Source organism: Marmota monax, unplaced genomic scaffold, assembly GCF_021218885.2.
Source record: "Marmota monax isolate L192 unplaced genomic scaffold, Marmota_monax_Labrador192_F-V1.1 WCK01_AAM20220418_F8-fsc00097, whole genome shotgun sequence".
Classification (NCBI taxonomy): Eukaryota; Metazoa; Chordata; class Mammalia; order Rodentia; family Sciuridae; genus Marmota; species Marmota monax.
In genome coordinates this window covers 5,357,164-5,383,982 of record NW_026694162.1, presented here as the reverse complement: position 1 = coordinate 5,383,982, position 26,819 = coordinate 5,357,164, and the positions used below count along the sequence as shown (strand labels likewise).

At 41.3% G+C, this 26,819-nt stretch overlaps 1 protein-coding gene across 6 annotated transcripts in view; it reads right to left on the bottom strand.

The window, feature by feature from the left end:
- Positions 1–26,819, bottom strand: part of Mcc (MCC regulator of WNT signaling pathway) — a 466,079-nt gene that overhangs the window by 99,810 nt on the left and 339,450 nt on the right. For all 6 annotated transcript variants that reach the window (XM_058585985.1, XM_058585986.1, XM_058585987.1 and 3 more), the window contains 2 exons: positions 20,728–20,841; positions 6,741–6,883 (listed from right to left, as the gene is read on the bottom strand). In XM_058585985.1, the coding sequence (XP_058441968.1) occupies positions 6,741–6,883; positions 20,728–20,841 (257 nt within the window). The remainder of the gene's footprint in view (positions 1–6,740; positions 6,884–20,727; positions 20,842–26,819) is intronic.

The window sequence follows — 26,819 nt, the reverse complement described above, 5'->3', positions numbered from 1 at the left end:
TTGGCAGCTGTCAGTCAACTGTGGCTAGTGAACCCAGTCTATCTGACCTAGCGGGGTTTATTTGTTGAAACACACAAATAAACACTGTTTTTCTACAATTTAAGATGGACTTTCCCTGAAATGGCTGGCCTTCTTTTGATAAATATTTTCTTTTTAGAAATAGGTAGAAAATATATTCCTTTTAGTTCTCTCTTAAAAATCTATGGTGGAAATAAGTGAAAAGTAAAGTCTTGATTTTTCCTTTAGTTCTACCTCCTCTTCTTTTTCCATGTAACACAGAAGGAGGTCAGACTCATCTGGAGTTGTCTGGTGAATTACTGAACAAATGGGATTTTGACACCCTCTTCCACGAACATAATAACCCATCCTTGTCTCAACCAGTTCTGATACAGGATCTGTATACAAGAACTTGAAAATACTGAACAAAGGTTTATGTATACCACATAAGACAACAGGGAGAAAAAAAATTATCGTCCTGGATTTTATTTTGATTTCATCATACTGACTTTCTTGGCCATAAATTAATCAGAACAACATGTTTTGCTGGGACACGAAGAGGTTTGGGTTACACTGTGTTTGAGATACAGGATACCTGACAGTGGTTTGGGGCTGCTATCAATTTGAAAGGTGCTGAGGAGAGTGAGCCCAGGATAAGGGCTGAGGCTGAGCTTGGATCTCAGGGGGAGAAGAGGAGACCCAGGAACTGCAGGGTCCTAGAGGTTTAAAGAGTACATCAGGAGGGAAGGAGGACTCTGATTAAATGCTATAGAAAGGGACCAATAACAAGAAAAAGATGTTCCAGGTAAGATTATAAATAGACAGTTGGGAGCAGTGGCGCATGCTTATAATCCCAGCAGTTCAAGAGGCTGAGGCAGGAGGATCACACATTCCAATAGCCTCAGCAAAAGCGAGGCACTAAGCAACTCAGTGAGGCACTGTCTATAAATAAAATTCAAAATAGGGCTGGGGATGTGGCTCAGTGGTCGAGTGACCCTGAATTCAATCCCCCGTATCCCAACCCGCCCCCACCCGGCAAAGACAAAAAGGTTAGTGGACGGAGGTTGGCGGTATGTGATAGATAGCTCAGTGGTAGAGCGTGTGCTTAGGAGGCATGAGGCCCAGGGTTCAATCCCTATCACCAGAAAAAAAAGGGGGAAAAGTGGTGGGGGACCATCAGTGGTTAGGCTATCTAAACAAAATAGCATTGACTAAGTGGCTTAAAAACAGAAATTTATTTTCACAGTTCTGGAGGCTGGGAAGTACAAGACCAGGTTTTAGTGTGGTTGGATTCTAGAAAGGGTTGTCTTTGTGACTTTCAGACGGTGGCCTTCTCTCTGTGTCCTTACAGGGCAGGGAGAGAGGAAGCACTGGCTCTCTTCTTTATTGTTTTATTTATTTATTTATTTATTTATTTTTAGTGTGAGCATAATTTATCACATATTTAAATACACTACAAGCTGGGGCATGTATTAGATAATAAAGTTAAACACAAAAAGAGGAAAGGAGCAAAATTCTAACATAATTCTCAAACAATGAAATACAGCATAAAAATGAGATGTCATTGTTTGTTGCCTTTAGTTTTTGAAAAAATTTAATGTTTAGGAAGTATGTAGCATGACAGAGGGTTGGAAAAAAACACTAGAATTCTTTTCCCGTCTCTCTTCTTATGAGGACAATATCCCATGGTGGGGTTCCACCCTTATGAGCTCATCTAACCCTAGATAGCCTCCAGAGGCTCATTTCTGAAGACGTCACATTGGTGATGAACAGATGGGTGGGGGAGGGGCATAATTCAGTCCATTGTAAAGGGAAACTCTTGGAGTCAGAAGGCAGACACAAGAAGCTGGCAAGCCAAGGGGAAATGAAGCCCAGAGCAAGGACTAGTAGAGAGAGCTAGGAGTAAAGGGCTGATGTTATGAGAATAGCTTATGGGAAAAGAAAATAATCTCCTTGGGAAAGAAAAGACCTTGTATTGAATTTGCTTAGACGTCTTTTTTTGTTTTTCTTTTCAGATCCAAAGTGAGTTTTACTGGTGTATTTTTTTTCATTTTCCATCCTTCGTTATATTATCTCCCCAAGTCAAAGAAACATTTTTAAAAAGTCACTGATGGGTAGGTGAAAAAGCACATACTACAAAACAGTGCATATTGCATGATCTGATTTGTTTAAAATATTCACAAATACAAATTTTTAGAAAGCCACACAAACAGAAAATTAAGGGCTAATGTCTAAGAGATAGGGTCTAGGATGCTTTAGACAGGGTTCAGTTAGGAAAACAAACTGCATGAAGTAGTTCAATAGAAAGCATTGACTTTAGGTAGTGCTGTGCCTGCACAACTGTTGGAAGGCTGGAGAAGAGAAAGATGGATGGAGGCCACCAGAGTTGTCATATTTGCCATCACGGCTGTGGATCCCTCAGAAATCAGGAAACCGATGCTACCTTCACACCTCCCAACTGCTCCTAGGTCTGGCCGCAGTGAAGGACCTTACACCATCCTTGCATGGCAGCCTACACTGCATGGCTGACGGAGAATAGATCTCACCTCCCCCTTCTACCTTCCAGACCCATGTGAGTGTATCTCATGGGTAAACCAAAACTGCATCCACAACCCAGTTGGAAAGGGAGTCTCAGGGTCCCAGACATTTTTTTTTGGGGGGGGGGTACCAGGGATTGAATTTAGGGTCACTCAACCACTGAGCTATACCCTAGCACTACTTTGTATTTTTTTATTTATTTTTTTTTAATTAGAGACAGGGTCTCACTGAGTTTCTCAGCGCCTCGCTAAATTACTAAGGCTGGCTTTGAACCCATGATCCTCCTACCTCCACCTCCCGAGCTGCTGGGATTACATGTGTGTACCACTGCGCCCGGCCCCTAGACCCTTTTGATTCTGGAGAAATGGAGAGAGGGATGGGAATGAAGGGCCAGAAGATATCCATCATAGTCTATACTCAGTGACTGACCATGCACACCCTCTAGGCCACACTAAAATTCCCATATGCAATCATAATGACACCAATTTTCTCTTACTATCACTCAACTCAGGATAAATGGGCTCAGCTTTTCGTCAAAATGAGAGACCCAAAGTACCATCAGTTACTGTATCCACAGTTAGGTAATCTTGCCTCTTCTAGTTCAATGAAAAACCCACCTAAATCTCATATAAGCTAACCATCAAATTTTAAGTTTCACCAGTACAAATTCACCCTCTGTAAAATAACAGTGGGTACTAAGAGGAGAAAAGGAAATGCATACACATATGAAGAAGCAAGATGTGCACAGCTTAGCCATCTTTTCTGTAACTGGATATAAGGCTATAGTTTTTATCACTTTCTTCTACTAGGAAAACCTATTTCCTTTGTGCTTAGTCAGCATTTTAACTCGTTAGAATTAGTTCTTTACATGGTGAGGTAATCCAAAAATTTATTCCCAAAGGGCCTAGCCCTGTGTTGGCTTGCTCTAATCTACTAGTTTTGGCCACTAGACAATTTCTAGGAGGCTTCCTAGAAAATCCCACATTTCCAATATAGATCTCACCACCCTATAGCATAGTAATAACCCAATTTCTCCCTTAATAGTTTCCCCAGCCAGCTTGTTGGTTCAGTGGCAGGAGATACTTCAAAGGAGCAGGTGGCGTTCCAGGGAACCATTATCATACTCTCTGTTGGAGACATTGCTCCCTTGGGAATGGAGGTTTGTAAACTAGCAGAACTCAAAGGTGCAAGAATGAGCAGCAATAACTTTTTCAAAGTGAGTTTTTACGTATATGAATGAGAAGAGCTACTTCTTTTTTTTTAGTTTTTTTTTGGTGTGTGTGTTTACTTTTTTTTTAATTGATTTTATTTTTTTAAATACCCAACAGCGGAATGTATTACAATTCTTATTATACACATAGAGCACAATTTTTCATATCTTTGTATAAAGTATGTTCACGCCAATTCATGTCTTTATACATGTACTTGTTTTTCTTTTTTGCATTACAATTCTTATATATAAAATAAGATATATATATATATATCTTATTTTATATATATATATATCTTATTTTATATATATATATATATCTTATTTTATATATATATATATATATATCTTATTTTATATATATATATCTTATTTTATATATATATCTTATTTTATATATATATATCTTATTTTATATATATATATATATATATATATATATATATCTCACAATTTTTCATATCTCTGTATATAAAGTAGGTTGACACCCAATTCATGTCTTCATACATGTAGTTTGGATAATGATGTCCATCATATTCCACCATCCTTGCTAATCCCCTGCCTCTTCCCTTTCCCTCCCTTCCCTCTTCCCTATTTAGAATTCATCTATTCACCCCATGTTCCCCCTCCCTACCCCATTATGAATCAGCCTCCTTATATTAGAGAAAACATTTGGCATTTGTTTTTTTTAGGATTGGCTGAGAAGAGCTACTTCTATTTCCCCTCTTGGTCCTTGGATACAAAAAGTCAAGACCATAAACTATTGCTAGTTAGGAGCACCTATCACAACTCCAGAGCGTTGAAAAAGGTTCCATTTCAGATGGTGCTGTAACTAGGTCCTCTATGGGATAGATTCAGGCCATAATATCATTTGGTACCTGATTTTTGGCTTTGGATTGAACTTTGTATCCCCAAATACATACGTTGAAGACCTAGTCCCAACATGATGGTATCTGAAGATGAGGCCATGAATATGAAATCCCATTTTCCCTCCTTTGCCATGTTAGCATAAAATGAGAAGGAGGCAATCCTCACATCAGAAAGAGCCCTGACTGGGTAATCAAATTAACTCACAACTTGAACTTGGACTTTTCAGCCTCCAGAACTGTGAGAAATGTGAGTTCTGTGGTATAAGCCACCCAGTCAAAGGAATTTGGTCACAGTAACCTGAGCAGACCAATTTGCCTTCATAAATCAAGACCAGATTGAAGTGACAAGGAAGTCTCCACACAAGGACCTGGGCAGTTTGGAAATGAGTTGTCTGGACATTTGGATATTCGAGGGGAATTAGCATTCACCCAATTTGCCTGGTTCCTGCTGCACTGGGGCTATCCCAGCCTATCAGGAGATGAGGACAAACAAATTCACTGGGGTGCTGAAGGCTGAGGAGATGACCAACCTCTGGAGCTTAGAGGCCAGGAAGTGCCTTGTATCACTGACCCACATTCCTATGACTCTTACAGCCTTGCAGGGAGTCCCCTCAAGGAGAGACCAGCTCATTTACATAATGAAAACTGGCAGAATTTAATGTGATATCTGCATAGGTGCAATCTTCCTTTAAATCAGAGGCATCAATAAATATTTACGGTCAAGCAGCTCACTGTATTTTAATGGCAGCAGTTTGGCTATTATATTCAATTTTACACAACTTGAAATTGAGTTTTCCAGGTGATGTGTGATGCATTTTTTTTCACAACTCACTGAGCCCATTTGCTTTCACCTTCTCAAGTGTTTAAAAGTGCAACATGTTTTCATGGAAATTACAAATTTGCCCATGTCCTCTGTTAGGCTCCTTTAAAACTGCTATAATCATTTCTTTGGGTTGAAAATTCTTCTCTGCTCATGTATTTCAAACCTACAATCACTCTTAAGACCAGGATACAATTTAAAAGCCTTGAAGTTCTAAATTAGAATATGAAATTTATTGTGTGGCTCCAGCTCAGTGCAAATTTTTTCCACAATTTTTGCCCAGAAAACAGATGCCCCTCAGTACCCTCATTAAGAAGCCCCGTCATTACTGGGACTCTCCAAGTTGGAACAAAATGCCCCCAAAGTTTCTCCTGACCCAGGACTTCTAGAGGGAGAATTTAGAGCAGCCGCCTCTAAGATTTTCATTATGGTTTGTATAAGCATTCAGTGAACACAGCACCTTTCTCCAGAAAAGTAGCTGCTTTCCTCAGGGCTGTTCCCTGAGCACCTCCAGGAAGATAAAGAGTTCTCATCCTTGGCTCAGTTAAGTCATTCAGCAAGTCCCCTGAATAAAAGAGCAAACATAACCAACGAAAGCACTGTGTAGTGGAGACTTAGAAGCCAATGGGTGGATAAGATATGAATCACTTTTTGGAAAGAAAATTAAAGGCAGAGATATTCTGGGTTCTGACTTCACCTCTACTCTCTGCTAAGTATAACTGCAAAGCAGTGATTTTTTTTTTTAAGGCCCAGTTTTATAAGCAGTTAAAATGATGGATAAAGGAGTCTGATAAGAGGATAAGTCAATGCTGATTAACAACCTGGGATAAGCTCAAAATATTAATAGATTATCTGGAAGCCTATATAATGCTTAGGTATAAGCCATGATTGTGGCTTCATGAATCTCTAAAAATCTCTGGGGGAAGCACATAGTGTACACGTCTGGAGACTAAAAGACCTGGAGAGGTTGTGGGGACACCAGCGTGTCTCTAAGACACAGCAGGCTTAGGACTCATTAATAAAGCATTTCACTGACTTTCCGACTCTGCACCCTTATCAATAAACTGAGGCTCACATCACCCACCCAGTCTACCTTCCAGGATTACTTTGAGAATAAGAATCAGAAAAGAATAATGGAGAGAAAAGCTCTTGGTTAACAAAACAAAGAGAAGGTGTTTTATAAACTGGGAAAGTCTTAGTTACAAAGAAAGCATCATTAACTGTAATTCACAGGGGTTCCTTCAGCTCCCACACCCAAGTAACAGTACAGAGGAGGGCAGAGAAAGCAAAGCTTGGAGCCCAGTACCTGATGGTGGTGCCTTGCAAGCGGTCTATCTTCTTATTGAGCTCAGCGATGATGCTGTGGAGTTCTGTGATGCGTTCCTCATACCGAAGCGTCGTTCGCTCCTGGACATCCTCATGCTCTCTCATGAGGTGCGACTGCTCACACTAGGACCAAGAACAGGAGAGAAATGTCGATGAGATGACACACCTTTTGGCAAATGAGTCTATATTCTGTGGCCTCCAACCACCAGAGCTTCAACATTGAGTGTGCTCCAAATAAAACACACGCCTGCTCACTGGCCAGCAACCCAGGAGATGTATCAACAGCTAAATTTTTACAAGGCCCCAAGAGGACACCTGAAGCTTTGTCTTTCTAGCACTCTTTGGAAAACAGTCTCTCAGCAAGTGGCCCAAGCTGGATCCTTCAGATATCTTCTCTGGAAATTTAAATCTTGAGCAAATGGACCTCAGATTGCAAAGAATGGATTTATCAACAGCCTGTAAAGACTGTCTCTGAGTTCCCACATATTACTTTATTTCTGTTCAGTTTCACTTTTACCAACTCAACCCTTTTTTGCTCAAGTTGGTCAGGATATGTTTTAGCTAAATTTCAACCAAATAACCCTAAGTGGTATGACACAGTGTCTTATCTGGCTGGATTACCTGTGAATTTCATGCTTTCCAATATCCTTTCCTTCTAGACTATAAATTCTCAAAAGGCAGGGACTATGTGTTTTTGTCATTTAGTCCTAGCCCCTGGCATATGGCCTGGCTCACTGTGGGACATCTAGAAGTGTAACAGAATGAATAAATTCCATTCTATCTCACTGTCATGAAGGCTGCTTTGTCGAAAAAAAAATGGCAAATAGAGGCTGAGGTGCTTCCCTTGCTCAGTGTTTGATGGACTAAGGCAGCAGATGCTAGGAACACATTTTTGCAGGTGGAGTTGAAATCCTAAGGAACCTGCTCACCTCTTTCATTTTTCTCTACCCTCCTCAACATGCACCCCTCACTGTGCAGTTAATCTCTTTCACAATAAAATGCTCCTCAGTGCTAGAGCAAGTGGTCCAGTTTGTATGCCTGACTACTACACTCATCCCTGATTAATTTCCTGTCCAATAAAGGAATTTTAATTTCATTTTACAACCAGGCTTTCCTAATGCCAAGAGCCATATGTGCTTGCCAGCTTTGCATTTTAAGCCGTGTGGCAGGCAGGGGAAGGTAAGACAGCTTACCCATCACCTCTGATGTCCTCCTACCTCCCTAAATCTGCTAAGTTTACAAGGGTATAACCCAGGGCAAAGACAAGAACACTATTCTCAGCCTCACTCAATACAAAACCACAAGAACTCAAGAAAGACATCTGACAAACATATTGGTATAAATCACAGCAGGGACCAAACCCATGAACTTGACTGGTATTCTTGTAACTTCCCGGGGGTTTACTGAGAGCTCCAGAGGCGAGGTCAGAGGGAATGAATTATTAAATGTTGTATCGTAGACTTTCGTGGAGTAGTTGCTTAAAAAAATGCTGATGTGAATGACTGTTTTTAGTGACAGCCTAAATCATCAAATAACCTTCACTCAAAGTTATGTTCACAGCAAATTAAGTGGGACCAGAGGTAAGGATGACAATAGAGTATAGACCACTTTCATGGGACTAGGAGTTCAGCTCAGAATACAGTGCACTCTTGGCAAGACCGAGCCCTGGGTTCAATCCCCAGGACACCTGCCCCTCAAAAAAGGTACATCTACATGGAAGCTTTCTTAACAGAATATCTAGCTACAGATACTCTCCCTGTGCACTTAGACCTTTTTCATCTGTGATCCATCAAACATTAAAAGAAATAAAAGTCCACAAAGTGACAGTATCTCAAAGTCGGTTTATGTCAATAAATTTAAAAAAATCTTCTGTATTTCCTTGGAACATACCAACAACAGAACATTGTTCTTTTAGTTGCCACAGAGTATCTATCTAAGCTCTTGTTTTTATTCTTTTTTTCTCATTCTCCAACTGTGTGTATATTCTATACACAGATGTAAATAGTGGACCCTCTCATGGGGGTCACCAGTTCCAGATTTTTTTTTTAGTTTTTAAATTTTTTTTAATTGTTGATAGACCTTTATTTTATTTATTTATATGCAGTGCTGAGAATTGAACCAAGGGCCCCACACAGAATATGTGGGGTGCGCTACCGCTGCACCCCAGCCCCAGCCCCCTGGACCTTGAAATGATTACAGGATAGTGTCCATTCCCTGACGTGGATTTTGTCTATGTTATGACACTTTCTACACTGTTACTGGTCTTCTGTACTCAGTTCTCTGTGGCTAGAGCTCTCTGTGAAATGCTTCCTCTCTCAAAACTTAATGAGCTCCCATGCTCCCTTAATGCCCCATTTATTCTTCCTTCTTTATTCTCTTTACTGGTCAAGTGGCCACTACCACCTCCTAGGCCTGCAAGAAACTACAAAATCCAATTAACAATGAAGACATGCAAGTGTTAATATAAAAAAAGAACACATGATGAACTTATAGCCACCAGCACCATGGGCATCCCTCTGGACTGCTGGGGGATGCCCAAAAGGACATTGGAGGGGGGGGGTGCTGCAGAGCCAACAGATGAAGAATGAGAGTATGCTATCTGGTATTGCACCACCTTTGTGCCTGCCTTTAACTGTAAAGTCTGCCTGGAAGGTACATGTAGGAACAAGAGAGCACAGGAAGCCTGATGATTCAGGCAGACGGAGAAGCACTTGTAGCTAAAAGAAAAGATTCACAATGTGTATTTGGATCTCAAGGGTTCATTTGGGAGTAGTAATAAGAATATATTGAGGAAAAATTTATTTTGGTTAAGGGCAAAGAAGTCTGGCTTATATTCTTCATTTTTCAATAAGTATGCTTTTTCAAAATGGCAAAACGTCTCTATAATACTTCCTTGGCAAAAATCATGTATTTCTTGATTTCCCAAAATATCTAAGAGATTGTGGTAAGTGCTGTGCAGGATACTGAAATGGAGACTCACAGAGAACAAAAAAATGTGGGGAGGGGAGGAGAGCTGATGGTAGATTGGCATTCCTTTCTCAATGAAAAGACAGTCCTGGAAAACCATTGTCAGAATAAACTCCCATCCCTAGACGTAGGAGTGGCTGAGAAGACACTGTTGAAGCTTCATGTGTACAAATCAAACTCCTCTTGCTGACCCTCAACTGAATTCAGCCAATAATATTGAAGCACTGGTCTCAAAGCTTAGTGAAAATCCCTGAAGCATCTCCGAGCTGTGGTGCAGGGAAAAGCCGAGCAACTCCCACAAGGGCAACTGTGTAGGAGGAAACAAGCCGACACCTGCAGGAGCCCAAGGACCCAACAAAACACCCTTGTTAAACAGCCCATCAGACTGCATGTGAGTTGAGCCTGGGAACAGGGCAGTGTAGTGCAGGAAGAGGCGCAGACAAGGGGGTGGCACCAGGGACATACAAAGCCATTCTGTGCAGTCACAGCCTCTCCTGCCCTGGAGACACCCCACACGAGCAAGCACTGGTCTTTCCACACTCTAGTATCCTTATTCATCCAGCGCCTCCTACCACCCCGAGTTTCCACGCCCTGGGAGGGTATTTTTCAACCTGGGATGGTGTATGATCTCACAAGGACACAGGGTAGGCCAAGCTCAAGGCTGTACCTCCGTAACAGTCACCTGTAGCGTGTGCTTCAGCAAAGCCTCATTCAGAAAGGTAATAGGACAACACAAACTAAACGGGAAAAGGGAGGGTTTATTTTTATGACATTTAAATTTCAAAAAGTTGATATCTCCTCAAACATCTATCATTTCTTTATGGTGGAAACATTCAGAATCCTTTCTTCTAGTTTTTTTTTCCCCCAGTACTGGGAATTGAACCCCTGAATGCTCTACCATTGTGCTACATGCCCTTTTTATTTTTTTGAGATGGTATCTCACTAAATTGTCCAGGCAGGTCTTAAACTTGTGATCTTCCTGCCTCAGCCTCCTGAGTAGTTGGGGTTACAGGCATGCACTACTACACCCAGCATCTTTCTTCTATTTTTTTTTTAAATGATTAGTATATGGCTGTTCTCTATTGTCATCTTACTGTGCAATGACACACCAGAACCTCTTGCTCCTAGGATCCACTGCTCAGCCTTCTCTTCTCCCCTTTCTCCTCTCCCCAGCCTCTTATATATAACCAACATTTATGGAAAAGGCTGTCCTTGCTCCAAGATATGCTCTTAGCATCTCTGTCAAAAATCAGTTGGCTGGAGATGCATGGGCTTATTTCTAAGCTCCCTATTCTATACCACTGGTCTGTATGTCTGTTCTTAGGACAACAAACACCATGCTGTTTTGACTACCATAGCTTTCTAGTATGTTTGGAAGCAAGGTAGTATAATATCTCACTTTTATTCTTTCCATTCAACATTGCTTTGGCTATTTAAGGAATTTTGTAATTCTATATAACTTTTATGATTGTTATTCTAGTTCTGTGAAGAATGAGATTGGTGAATTACACTGAATATGTAGATCACTTTGGGTACTATGGGTATTTTGAAACTATTGATTCTTTAAATATATGAACAGGGGCGTCTTTCCATTTTTATGTGTCTTTTTCAATTTCTTTCATTAGTGCTTTACAGTTTTCATTGCAGAGATCTTTTACCTCTTTGGTTAAATTTGTTCCTAGGAATTTAATGTTTCGAGTATTATAATTGGGATTGCTTTCTTGATTTCTAGTTCAGGTAATTTGCTATTAGTGTTTACAATGCTACTGATCTGTATATGTTGATTTTGTATACTGCAACTTTACTTAATTCATTTACTGTTCTAATAGGTTTTGTGTTAGAAATTTTTGGGATTTTTCTGTATATGTCATCTCTGAATAGTTACAAGTTGACTTCCTCTTTTCTAATCAGTATGTCTTTTTTTTTCTTTTTCTTTGTTTTTGAGATGAGGTCTCCCTATGTCTAGGCTGGTATTGATTCCTGGGCACAAGTGATTCTCCCACTTCTACCTGCCAAGTGCTGAGACTACAGGCACAGGCCACCACACCTGGCTTGGAAAGTTCTTTATTTCCTTCTCTTTCCTGATTGATCTAGCTAGGATTTTTGGTCCTATATTGAATGATAGCAATGAAAATGGCATTTTTTCTTGTTCTAGATATTAGAAAGATTTCAGCTTTTCCCCATTCAGCATAATGTTATTTGTTGGCTTACTATAAATGGTCTCTATTATATTGAGGTCTGTTCCTTCTATTTTCATGAAAGGAGGCTGAATGCCATTTTATTTTTTGCATCTATGAAGATAATTATGTATGTGTCGTGTATGTGTGTGTGTGTGGGTGTGTGTGCGCACGCGCATCTAGTCCTAGGCTTTTCTTTGATTGGAGACTTTTTATTACTCATTCAGTCTCTTTATTTAATATTGGTCTGCTCATGTTTTTCTATTCATGATTCAGTCTTGATAAAGTGTACATATCCACGAATTTGTTCATTTTTTCTGGGTTCTCAAATTTGTTGGCAGATAGTAGTTCATAATCATCTCCAATGATCCTTCGTAGTTCTGAGGTGTCAGCTGTTTCTGATTTTATTTCCTTGAGTCTTTTCTCTTTATCTGAGTCTAGCTAAGGATCTGTCAATTTTGCTTATGTTTTCAAAGAACCAGCTCTTTGTTCACTCATCTTTTGTATTGTCTTTTAGTTGCTATTTCACTTATTTCTGCTCTGATCTTTATTTTTCTCCTCCTACTAATTTTGGTTGTGGTTTATTTTTGCTTCTCTAATTCTTGAGATGCAATGGTAGATTGTTTACTTGAGGTCTTTGTAGGGTTTTTCTTTATTTAAGTGCAGTTGCCATAAACTTCCTTCTGAATGTTGCTTTTTGCTGTATCCCATGTTTGGGAATGTTGTGTCTCTCAATTTCTAAGCTATATATTTCAATGGGTTTAGATGCTTTTAAAACAACTGATAAAAGACTCATCTATTTTTTTTCATAAATCCATGAACAACACACTTTTGCAAATGTGGGCCTTTCAGTTATTTTCTTGTGAATGTTTGGCTTCACCAGGGGCACTGCACGGGGTGCACATCGATAAGCATCAGCACCCTGCAGGACAGCAAGACCTTCACCAAGACTCTGCCTCCATCCACACACATGGTAGAATTACACTTCCCCTCCCCTGACACTAAATAAACTCATTTGACTTATTTTGACCAATGTGATATGAGTAAATATAGACCATTTTTTGTGTGTGTGTGTGTGTGTGAGAAGCCATTAAGAGATCCTGCAGGATTTACCATGCTCCCTTTGCCAGGTCATAGCTACTAGTGACACTCCAGGTAGTAGAGGCCATCAGCTTGGGAACCTGGATGAGGACACTATAGCACAAAGTCGCCTGACAGCTACCATAAGCTCCTAGTAAGAATCCAGAAATAAGCCTTTGGTATTTTAAGCCACTGGAAAATTGGTGTTTTGTGAGCACTGCATATCCTGAATAATAAAGCCATTTTGTAGATAAGAAGACAGACTAATGGTGACTGATTTATTTACTGTAACCCAGGTAACAAGCAGAAACCTCTGAAAAACTCCCTGATTCCTGTTTAAGCCACCAAGGGATTGAGTCACAACCTTCTCCTCTCTGCTGCTTCCTCTCCCAGCTCCCTGTGGGCTGATCTCCTCCTCATCATTTGCTTAAAGCTCTCCAGTGGCACCCTGCTCTTGTGCCTGGAAATACCTCCAGTGAACTCCAGGAAACGGGAATATTATGCCTGATGGTACCAGGGTTAGGGTTAGGGTTAGGAAAACCAGCTCCCTTTTCAAGTCCTCATGAGGACAGACACAGGGAAGGAGACTGGAGGGGGTATGAAACAGGGGAACTCCAGCTTCCCAGGTGCCCTCCAGCTTCCATAAGGCCAGCTTTAGCTGTCAAAGTCAATTATTCAATGACAACTCACTTAGCAGCCTCCAGGAGCAACTGAAGGCAGCTTCTTCTAGCACAACTTTCAAGTTAGGTCTTATTTTCTTCTCTCTACTGAACAGAAACGCCCCACACAATTTCAGCTGAACAAAATGGGAAATAATCTCAAACACCATGCTACTGATTTTTTCCATAATTATAGGTAATTGCATCCAGGGTTTTCCCACCTCCTGGCCTAAACTGAATTTTGGATTGGTACCACATCCAGGGCAGGAAAGCCAGAAAGCCGACTACTGCAGCATCTTGTCTGCCATGAATTTCTGGAGGTCAATACCATTGAAAGTCTAGATTTTTTTTTTTCCTGCAACTATAGGCTTTCAGTTTAAAAGGAAAAAAAGATTGAGATTAGATATGATGAAATTTTGCTTTTCCTGCATTTCTTCTGGTATTTAAAACACACTCTGAGCTTCTTAAGATCTTAGCTCTCCTAGCATGTTGAGGAAGCAAATTTAAAATCCCTATAAATACTTGTGTTAACCACAAAAACTGGCGAAATTACCTATATGCAAAGATGTTTAATAAAAACAAGCAACACCCTCATTTCAATAGTTGAGAATAACACCCTTTAGGCTCATCTCTGCTAGTGGTGCAATCCAGGGATAAAGCCATGAGTCAGCCTCAAGACAGACTGGACTGAGAACATGAGCACTTGTTGGAAAAACCCTGGGCAATGTGGTGGTGCCGAGAAGCTTGACGGTTTTGTTAATGTTCTTCACTGGGTTTTCACTTACTCCACGGAGGCCACTGATCTTTAATCATCGCATTAGTCTCAGCTGTCAAAGCCAAGAGCATTATGAACTGGATTCTTGAAAAATGCAATGCCATCATTAATGTGTTAACCCTCTCAACCATGCTGAGAAAGGGGCCAGCGCCACGTCCTTTTGAAACATGCTATGATGTGCGTGATGCTCCTTTCTCAGGGTCACAGTGGATTGGTCACAACTAACAGAACTCAAGGTTTTTTCATCCTCTTTTAAAATTTTCACTCAGGTTCCTCTATGAGGAAGACGAGGAAAATTAAGCAAGCTGAACAAAGAGAAATACAGATAACACTGAGAAGCAGAACAGCTAGACAGCACTTTACCAAAGAGAGTAAGAAAAGACGGAGGAGAACCCTAACAAATAAAATACATTGCAAACTATATATATATACTTTTTTTTGAGAGAGAGAGAGAGATTTTTTTAATATTTATTTTTTAGTTTTCAGTGGACACAACACCTTTATTTTATTTTTACGTGGTTCTGAGGATCCAACCCAGGGCCCCCACATGCCAGGTGAGCGTGTTACCGCTTGAGCCACATTCCCAGCCCTGAAAACTATATTTTTATCTCAGAAAGCTATACACTGATAAGAGAAACACTAGCTCCATTTAATTTCATGAAAACAGTATGTTCTCTTTCTGGGAGCCAAGAGGTAGAAAATTCCAGGAGACCTGCTTTCCAAGGACAGAGGGCTTAGAAATAGATATTGCTGGTGTGGTGGCTCACACTTGGAAACCCAGTAGTTTGGGAGGCTGAGGCAGGAGGATCACAGCCAGTTCAAAGCCAGCCTCAGCAACTTAGGGAGGCTCTAAGCAACTGAGATTCTGTCTTTAAATAAAATACAAAAGAGGGCTGGGATATGACTGAGTGGTTAAATGCCCCTGAGTTCAATCCCTGGTACAATATAATGATAATAATAATAATAATAATAATAATAATATAATAATAATTATTATTATTATTATTATTATTTCCATATTACTACTGACTGATTTCATATGGGCCCATAAGCTTGTTTGATGTATCTCCTTCTGTTGTACTTTAAAAATGCAGTAAAGTTAGTTAATTAAAAATAATTGTTGGTACCAAATAAATGGCAAATATACCGAAAGAATCAAGCCAGGATGATGTATGATCTTCACTGGTTTCTCACAATGCCAGTCTCCACCTGGTTGTGGAATATTGGTGTGAATGCATGTGGGAGCTGTGCACCTGTTCAGTCTGGGAGGGGAGTCGGGCGTTGCTTGTAGCCATGAAGTTTGCATTTGTGAATTTGTTACACAACAACAGAAAATCAATGCAGAGGTATTTTTGTCTTCCTTATCCTACTGATACCGGATTCCTTTACTCAGCACTTCCTTTCCTATCACTCAGTATTCTCAAAAATCCACTTACAGATTGATCCTGTGACCATACATCATGAACCTTCTTTTATTCAACCAGCTCCAGTCACCATTAATAACTATTCAACAGATGTTGAAGCTCTCTTGATAATGCCTGATGAATATAACCACCATTTACATTTTAATCAGAGCACTATAATATTTGGAGAACTGGTAAGACTCAGTAGACCCACAGAACATAAATTTTCACATGAATTTGCTCTTCTACAATCTGGTAAAGCCTCAAACATGAATCACTTACCAAGCAAGATATATGACACAGAAAGCAAAGAACCATCATTTCCCTGTATTTATGTTGTTCTGGAATAAATTCATCTTTATAAGAAGCAGGAGATGGCAAGCTTGACATTTTCACATGTCCTCTTTCCTGGGTCCGAGTTTTAGAACTGGGAAGACATCTCCAGTGAAAGAAGCAGAGAGTAATTTTTAAGTCTAGTCAATGCAGGAATGTAAATGGGAGTCGGTGGCACTATGATGTGACCGTTTTCATCAGGGGTAAAACCAGTCACCAAGAGCTATTATGCAAGTATGGCTTAATCATAAGTAAGTCGAAAGGGAGCTGAGTCAATCTTGGGCAGAACCAAGTTTTCTATTATCCTCTCACCATCCGCTGCTTAAGTGGCTTTCTCCACGCAGGCTTACATCCTAATACCTAATACCTTCCTGGTTACCCTTTAAGATCCAAGACTGACCGTGCATGGTAACACATACCTGAAATCCCAGCAACTTATGAGGCTGAGACAGGAGGATTGACACATTTAAGGCCAGTTTCAGCAACTTAGTGAGGAGGCCCTAGAAACTTAGTGAGACCCCGTTTCATAACTAAAAAATTAAAAAGGACTAAGGATGTAGCTCAGGTGTAAGGAGTTCCAGGGTGTCTCCTAGAACAAAAAATTCCAAGCAGGTAAGGATCAACACCATTCGTAGATCTGAGTGGCATCTGTGGGCAGAATCAGAGGAAGCAAAGAGGCTTGGTGGATGTGAGAGTGGAAAACCCCAAATAACCCAACGGCACTCACAGGAAAGCGAGGAGGCCAATCGGAGAGCAGCAGCTGAAACTAGGACGAGTTACTCCTCCCAAGAGAGTGTAGGTGCAAGGCGCCCCCCAAAGGTCTGAAGAGTCCCATCCCACTGAGCTCTCAAGACCAGTCCCAGAGCTCCCTGCCAGGAAATGGTGGGAGTCAAACCAAACAGCAGGATGCGGATCACAGAAACACAGGAGAGAAAAGATCCTGATGAGAGTAGGTGAAAGGAAAGAGCCAGGCAGCGTCAGAAGGCAGCTGCCCCAGTTCTCACCAGAGGAAAGCCCATGGCCTTAGAGGCCCTTCTTCACTCGGCCTTCTGAAAGTCTCAGGGAACTATTTTTCACATAAAAATTAAAAACAAAGAAGTCAAAACCTATACAGTGTAATAAGAAAACTAAAAAGAGAGCAGAATAACATCCCTACTAACCATGAAATTATGCCACCCCGTGGAATAAAGGAAAAGCCTCTCAAACAATGGGCTACTTTCTTTTTTTTTTGCAGTGCTGGGGATGGAACCTAGGGCCTCAGGCAGGCCAGGCAAGTGCTCTCCCACTGAGTCACATCCCCAGCCCTCACCTGCTATTTTAAAGTGAACTATGACTTTAAAGAAAGAACAGAATTTGGAATTTGAAAAATTCAGAACTTAGGTACCAGAACCCAGAAAATAATCAGAAATAAGATAAAAATACATGTCAAAAGTGAGAACTAAACTAGAAGAAACCAAAGAGGAACAGAAAACAGAACGCCTCAAGAGAAAGAAGAAATGGAATGCAGGGCAAAAATTAAATTCAAAAAAGGAAGAGATATAAAGGATTTGACATCATGCCATATGTTAAAGACGAACACGATCTAACATATGAATAATAGGAGACCCTAAAAATCAAAGAAAGAGAATAAAACTAAAAATATTAATGTGTGAGCTTTTCCCAGGGCCTCACACATGCTAGGCAAGCATTCTACCACTGAGCTACAGGCCAGCCCAGCAATATAATTTTTTAAAAACTTCCCTGAAATAGAAAAAGATGACTAAAAAATATAATCAGGGGGCTGGGGTTGGACCTCGGTGGTGGAGCGCTTGCCTAGCATGTATTGAGGTACTGGGTTCAATTCTCAACACCACATATAAATAGAGTTCTAACAACAACTAAAAAAAATTTTTTTAAAAATATAATCAGAAGAATACATAGCAAACCTGAAAATATCAAGCCAGAATTATTGATGCACTCAAAGAAAGGAAGAAAGAAATGTAGGAAGGGAGGGATCCTTTGGATAGCCACAGTAAGCAAGTAACTTAAAAGGCAAAGAAAGTTAGATTCTCATCATGCTTTGACAGCAGCACTCTCTGCCAGAAGAAAATAAACCAACATATTCATAGAAAGAAAAGATGGGCCAAGCATTTAGCCTTTAGCAGTGTCTTTCTTTTTCTCTTACATGGTGCTAGGATGAACCCAGGGCCCCCTGTATAATGGGGAAGCACTCTGCCCTGAAATACACCCCAGCCCAAAGTACACCCCAGCCCAAAGTACCTTTCAAGTATGAAGAGAAACAGATACATTCTTATTAACATGCAAGAATTCTGGGGAAATTATCCCCACAGGTCCACTTGGAAGAATCTATTAGAAAATAAGCTTCAGGCAAAATAAATTCATTAATCTATTAAAAATGGAGAAAACACTGCCATTATAAGAATCTTGGTGAACATTAAACGTGGTTACTTGTAGAAGACTGAACGAGAACTAAAAGGGAAAGAATACAAAATGTGTTGGCCATATGGTCAGATAGCGTGGCTACAGTTCAACTGTAAAGGAACTGAGAATGAGGAGAATGACGACAAAAAATTTGAACTCATCTCAGTAACTACAGTGGTTATGGTGGTATTGACATTATTACCCTGAGACTATACTGAACGTGGATACAGCAAATGAGTGATTATGAGAAATATCATAATTCTACTATCCCTTGTAACCTTAAGAGCCAGGACTTTTAGTGTGAAAGAAAAGAGATTAAGATAAAATACAGAAATTGAGTCAGGCATAGTGGCACACGCCTATAATCCCAGCAACTCCCGAGGCTGAGACAGGAAGATTACAAGTTCAAGGCCAGTCTCAGCAACTTAGTAAGAACCTGTCTCAAAATAAAAAAATAAAAAGGGCTAGGGATATGGTTCAGTGGTAAAATGCCCCTGGGTTCAATCCCTAGTACAAAAAAAGAAAGAAATTGAATAAAGATACCCATTGGAAATATTAGCATGAATTCCTAAGGCATTTTATCTCAAATTTTATGTATACCTTAAATTCTGCAGGTACATATGTACATAAATTAATAAATAATTTTCTGGCTCATCTATTAAAGAGGTCCAAATATAATGAAGAACCTACAAGAAATAAGTATTCTTAGTACCCAGACAATGGGTCTTGAAATATCATTTCCTGCTGAGAAGAGTTATGGTTACTTGGAGAATAATTAATTCTAGGTTCGGGGCAAGAAATGTAGTCTAGGAGCCTGAAATAACTAGTTTATGCTATACAACTCAGGAACCAGCTTAAAGAGACTCTTACTAGCTAAAGATAATATAGTTTGAGCCATTTTACAAAGAAAATAATTATAATGGATTAAAATTGAAATATATCATAATAATAAATGGGCACATTCATAGGATCACAGGGAATCGATCCCTTATCTTGTTAAACAGGAAGATTCATGTTTTTATTTTGTTTTTCTTCTAGGAACTAGACTATGTTTCAACAAATAAAAGACAGGAAATTTCTGTATAAAAGTATTCCCATTAAAAACAGAGAAATGGTAGAGCTTAAGTATCATGATTCTGCAAGTCCTAATGAAGTAATAAACCTAGGCATTAAGTAGCAACAGCTGCTGACATCACATAACGATAACAACCAGGCATTATGTGCCTGCTGGTGAAAAACATACTTTCTACAGTTTTGCCAGAGGAATTGGACATGAATCTGATTATGCTTCAGGATTCAGCTGTCAATTATCAGGAAATACAGAGGAACATGTTGAACTGCACCAAGAGTGTACAGCCAGCAACATCTGGACTGTAGGAAAGTCTACAGGTATAACAGCCAGGCTTAACAAATAAATGAAAATGCAAATAAAGAATGGAGGAAAAACCCATAGAGGAAAAGATTTAAAGGAAACATCTATTTTTTTTTTTAAATGGGCAAGATTAGAATAGGGATGCCAATTTACAGGTCTAGGGATGCTAACTTGAGTGAAATTGTAAAGAAGCAAGAAACGTTATTCTGAATGTCATCCTGGTGGTTTCCTTTGTGGGAAGAAAAGTGTGGAGATTGAGATGGGACACAGGAGGCTCTTAGGGAAACAAGAAGATTCTGTTTCTTGATTTAGGCAGTAGTGCATGTTAAGTAATGTTAGTGTGCCCACCTTCAAACTCATATGGTGAAGTCTGATCCTTCAATATGATGGTGTTAGGAGGTGGGGCATTTGTTAGGTGAGGGTGGAGCCCCCATGACTGGGATTAATGGCCATCTGAAGAGGACACAGGAGAGACTGCCCCTCCACATGACCCAGTGAAGAATGTGAGTCTGCAAACCAGGAAGAGAAACCAAGAACCAAACTGGCAGGCACCCTGATTTCCTGGTCTCCAGAACTTGTTATTTAAGTCATTCCGTCTATGGTGGGAAATACATGCTTGTTATTTAAGTCATTCCGTCTATGGTGTCTGTTATTACAACCCAAACAGACAGAAAATTTGCTTATTAAGTCAAATTTGGTTTTGTGGAAATTTCTGTACGTTTTATTTTTAAACAAAAAAAGTTAACACACACAACAACCACCACGTTCCAGATCCCTTACCTGTGCCTTGGCCAATTTCTTTTCTAGAAGATCCCGTTCCCGCTCCGTTTGCTGCAGACGTTTATTAAGCTCCACTATATCTCCCTTGAGTGATGCCAGGGCTGCCAAATGGAGCTGTGGTGACAGAAAGAAAGAACGGGGTCAGTCTTTGCCGCAGAAACTCATTTCCTTCCCTTCATTCCCTGTAATTAGTGTAACCAAGTAAAAAAATGCATCATCCAAAAGTGGACACTTTTGAGAACAAATGTGTATTAATCTCATGGGACAATGGACATAAATCAGATGTCACAGGCAAGCTGGGTTATATGGCCAACCTAGAGGTGCCAGGGAAAAATCATGTATGGGCAGTAGGACCTAATTTTAGATGGTAAAATCAGACTAGAGAGCAAGCCTCTATATTCCAAGGACTTTTTTCTGATAGGATGATATTAAGAACTGGCATGAATATAAGGAAAAGGCAAAACCAAATCAACTTTACTTTTGGAAAGTGTGAAAGTTGAATTGGGCAAATCAATTTTTTTTTTTTTTTTTTTTTGCAATTCAGTCCCCCAAACTGCTCCAAATACAACAGCCAGGGGCTAATTAAGGAAAGAAAGTGAGAGCTCCCTTTTCTAGGAGTCTCCTCTTAAAAGAGTTGGTCCACTTATTTTCTTGCCAGTTTCTTCTTCCTCCTTGCCCGCTGGTCAGGCTGGATTAGCCAGATAGATGCTTCTTATGTGTTAGCCAAACCTCTCCAAAGAGCAGAGCCAGACTTCTGATCCATTATGCTATGAAAGACAAACTCAGAACCCATGCAGCTATCCTTCCCCAGACAACCCTCTCAGATTAACTGGAGCCAGGAAGAATGTTCTCGGACAGATTAGCAAAGGGCACCACGCACTCCCATCTCAACCTGATCAACTTCACATTCTGAAAACTGTGCTTCAGCTGCACACAGTCCTGCCCCACATGGGGCTTTGGTGACTTTCTGGCATAGGGACAGTACTGTTTATAAGACCCGTTCAGCACAGTGATCCCAGAGCAACACCTGAAAACCTCTGCCCTCTCAGTCAGGGCTTTCACCTGCCTTTGCTGCCTCATCCAGGGAACGCACAGAGTAATTCCCTCCTGAATGGCGTATTATTTTGGTAAGCAGTGGGATCAGAATGAATGCTCCCTCCCTCTTTAAAGGCTTCTGCCAAGAAAGACTGAAAGTAAGGAATGAGCAAATAAATGTGATCTTTAAAGATGGACACAGTGCAGTGGTACACAATCCAACTCAGAAGATTATTTTCATTTCAGGTCTAGAAAAATACTCTTTGTGCAACCTGCCCTTCCACTGGGTCACTTTGGTGGAGTGGGTGGGAGTGGGGGTCGGGTTTCATAGCTGCTGTTTTGTTAAATTCCAACAGCAGTGAATATGAATTCACTTAATTGCATCAGGGCTGCAAACCAACAGATCAATCGCTGATGTGAAATCAGGAATGCTTGAAATTAAAAAAAGGAAATGTCAGGCGATCCGGCAGTATTTGCCTTCTCATGCAGGGCTAGGGCCGCTCAGAAAAGGTCACTTTGGTTTTCAGACATAAGGTTTTGTGTGATGATTTCTTTACATAAACACCTCAGCGTTCTCATTGCACAATCTTTCCAAGACTGTTCTGCTTCAAGTCCCCCACCAAGAGGGACAGAAATTCACTCCTTTCCATAGCTGGGCTGTCCTCTCAGCCTCTGAACTGTCCTCTGAGGATTCTCCTTCAGCACTGGACACTGGGACACATTATGACTATATTAAGCGTGGGAGAATATTCCCTACCTCCCTTTGGTGAGAAGGATCAAATACCGAGAGCTAAATGTTCTGTAAGAAATTCAGGCCAGGGAATAAGGATCCCGACTTTGGGGCCCACTCATGCTTCCTGCCCCTCATCTCCTCTTACTTCTGGGGGAAAGGGCTGCGTGAAAGGGATGAGGGAGGACTGGGGCAAGCTGATGCAGAAAGCTGTGGCTGCCCTTTGGATGGCTGGAGCTGGATCACCTGGGGAGGCACACAGAATAGTCATTTCCATCACAGCTACAGCAGAGGGGTCCACAGTGGGACACTGCCATGAAGGTGTCTCCACACTTCTCTGATGGAGCATGCCTTCCCATAAAAATAGACCAGTTATTCTTAACCTTCTTCAGATTACAGATTCCTTAAGAATCTCAAGCCAGGCACAATGGCACACACCTGTAATGCCAGCAGCTTGGGAGGCTAGATTCTGCAACTTAGGGAGACCCTGTCTCAAAATAATAAAAAAGAGCTGGAGGCTCAACCGTCAGTACCAGGAGGAGGCAAGAAAACATCATCATAAATGCAAAGGACCCTTCTCATAAAGAAGAGTATGAATTTCGGTTACATACATGTTTTTTTGCCCAATTATGTTGATGACACACCCTGAAGCTATCTCCAAATTAAGAAACATCTGAGCTAAACATCAGTTTTGTAACCCCAAAGTTCTGTATTATTTCATATGTCATGGTCCCAGACACCAGCATGAGGACAAGGCCCTTGGTACTCAGTGTCCCCTGTTTCCACAAGTGCAGGTAAGAGTCTAGAACTCACAGACTAGCTCACTCATACATCTGCTGGGATTACAGGTATACAACATGGTGCCTGGCTTGAGATTCTTAAGGAATCTATAATTGAAGAAGGCTAAGAAAACTGGTCTTTTATGGGAAGCCATGTTCCATCAAAGAAGTTAGGACACTTGCCTAGAGTGCCCAGAGATGGTGTCTTCTTGGTGACCTGGTCAGCCAGATGGCATTCTCAGCTCCTGGCCCAGTGCTCTCCCCCATGACAGCATCCCACTGTGAACCCCTCTGCCCACGGAGAGCTTACCCCCACAAAAGACCACGGCACCCTCTGATCACTATACAGTGTCATATGTGAAAGTAATTTTCAGTTTTAGTTTAGCTAGGACAAAATGAGTTCCTTATTGTTAACTGACAGATACTCAGCAGAGGCCGCAACTACGGAGCAGAGGCACAGTGGGGGAGGAGCTGCCAACCAGCCATCAGCACCCTTGCTGCCAGCTGCTCCCTCAGCTGCTGAGGACCCAGCAGGAGACTGAGTGCTGGGCATGGATCCCTGTGGATTGGAGTTCAGCAGCTTTCCTTATCACTAACTCACTACACAAAAGCCTGTCTGACCTCCCTTATTTGGGGTTTGAATCCCCCTTATTCTGGCAGAGCTGGTGGTGTCTCCACATCTTCAAAAGCTGGAGAGTTTGTGAGTTACCTTACAAGGAACTGAGAGAAGTAGAAAGGACTTTTGGGGCGGTTTCTTAAAGCATTGATGAGGTGGATGCAGTGGTGTGTGCCTAAGCTACTAGGGAGGCCAAGGCAGGAGGATCGCCTGAGCCCAGGGGTTCCAGACCAGCCTAGGCAACATAGTGAGACTCTAACTCTTAAAGAAGAATAACTGAAAGTGGGTTTAATCCTGGAAAGATAAATTTACCAAAACAACCAATTGTTCAATGGCTGCAAATAGGACCACACATTTATGCCCGTTTGGGGATGACTTTTGGATTCTGAAATGGCCTCTAATTTGAGACACAGCTTCAGCCATAAGAACCATAATATATGATTAAAAGACTTTTCAGGAATCAAAGAGACAGAAAATGTGTAATGTTTGGGTCTGTGCTAGTGTCCTCAAAACCAGACTTCTCTTCATTCTCAAAAGTAAGATCCTGACTTTAAGCTGGTTATATTGCTGCTCAGCTATAATATCCCAGTTCCCAGCCTTCCATGCAATTGGAGCTGGTTATAGACAGGTGACTAAGTTCTGGCCAGTTGAATGTAGAAATGGTGTGAGAAGTATGGGAAAATCTTTGAGAGTGATCATACCCTTTCTCTTGTCCTCCATCCTTGTTGTTTGGTACCTCATATGATGGATGGAGCTCTGGCAGCCATAGGGCATGATGAAGATCAGATCCATACTCTAGGGAGCCAAAAGAGGCTCCTAACAACTCTGTTTCTACCTGCAACCTGCCGAATGCCTAATCCCAGACCTTATCACAGAATAACAAGAATCAAACTTTGTTGGATAAAACACACTACCCTGAGACATGTGGCAAATGAAGGTGATCTAATTCGAATTAACACAGAATCAGATAAACCTCAGTTCAAGTCCCATTTATGCTACTTGCTGGTGGACCATCTTTACTCACTTTGTGATAGGGCCGCTGTGTAGACAAAGTGAGACAGTATGGATTAACTGTGACTAGCACTAACAGAAGCCCCCTACAGACATACATTTCCTCCTTTCCATCCAAGTTTCAAGTCAACAGCAATTGAGCACTTTCTCAGACTAAGCCCTTTGCAGATGGTGACGCTCAGATAAGTCTAAGAGTCCCGACCTGGGGAAGCTACTACCTGCAAGGTATCAGCACAGAATGGAGAGGCCAGAACCTGTGCTGCTGGCTTCTGCTAAAGTTCTAAGGCTTATCTCAAGGAGCTGATGGCCAGGGCTCTTAATTCTCTGTGAAATGTTAGCAAGGGGCCTAAGGAGGTTGAGATGGAACCTTGACACTTCCTATACAAATGTGGGTCTAGTGCATGAAGGATATAAATACGTACATTCCTCACATTTCTGGAGATAAAAGTACCTAACTCCCTAGGCTGTTTTGAGCCCTGTTTCACACTCTTTTTACAGTGTGTATCCAAATGAAACTAAACCACCTGGACACTTGGTTGCAAGCTAGCTGTCAAAATGGTTGTTATTTTTGGAGGAAACATTCCTCAAGTAAAATTGCAATGTTCACTGGCTCTAAGGACAGGCCCATGTAGCCTCCGTCAGGTGAAGTGTCAAGCCTCTAGGCCCAAATGAGAAGTGAGCAGTGCCCTCGTGACAGCCTCTCTTGGTGGTTTCTCCTGGGCTACGTGGACAGATGTCTATCCAGTTACACATCAGCTATGAGATAAAGGGCTTTGCATTTCATAAGAAGCCCCCAGAACCTGTCAGTGAGAGAGGGTGACAAGAGCCCCTCCAGGAACATCATATGTATTGGGGGTTATAAGGTGCTCCTCCAGTTTGCTATGACTGGCAATAAAAGTGGCGGAGGCAAGCCCGCACAGTCCACTTCCATGGGGCTCCCTCACGCCTCATCTCATTTGACTGGCACCGTCACACCCTGACCCTGGCCTGAGGGAATCTATGATTCCCAAGTTGCTAAGGGACAAGTACTTTCCTCATGAACCACAGGACATGGATCTAGCCTGTCAAACTCTAAACTCATCATTGTGTTTATCTTTCTGGGATTTAAACCTTTGAATAGCTCCATTTTCAAAGTGCCAAAGACTCCCACAGCTGGCCAGAGGGATGAGTCCATCTGCAGAGTCTCTTTCCAGCTGAGCCAGTCTTTCCTGCCTTGCTAGGGGTGAGCACAAGCAGGACAAACTGCCAGTCCCCTCACCACCTCCTTTGCTTGGTCTATGAGGTGCTCATGTGTTTGTATCACACCTGCTGAGTGCCTCCATTTCTCTCCCATTACTATTCCGTCCTCCTAACAGCCTCTGCCCTTCAGATACCATGTGCACACCATTTCCATATTAGGGATGACAATATGTACTGCCGGCTTCTCTCATCCAGTAACCTCTTTGTGGAAGAAACAAGTGCAACTAAACTCTGCTGAACACACATTCTTGGGAGGTTCTGCGCTATGTGCTTTGTGCACCTTCCCAATTCCATCAGTTGCAGAGTCCTGAGAACTCTAGGTAATTGGATAATAATAGAAGAAATAATATTAATAGTTACCATTTGCTGATTGATTATCCCCACTCACCGAAATGCCATGAGATAAGTATTATTACCTCTTTTGACAATTGAGGAAACCAAGTCACAGAGGAGGGATAGATCAGCCCAAGGACTAAACAGTAGTAAAAGTCGAAGAGCTATTAACACACAGGCACTCGCTGCTCAAGTCTGCTCTGCTGTGTGCCTCACAGGCACTGTCAGCTCCATGCCTTGCTGTTCTCTCTTGCCTTTAGGATATATGAGGTTTGTCAGTGTGCATGTCTGGGGATGAGTGGAAGGATGTGGGTTGGAGGCGATGTATGTGCACTGGAGAGGGAGACTT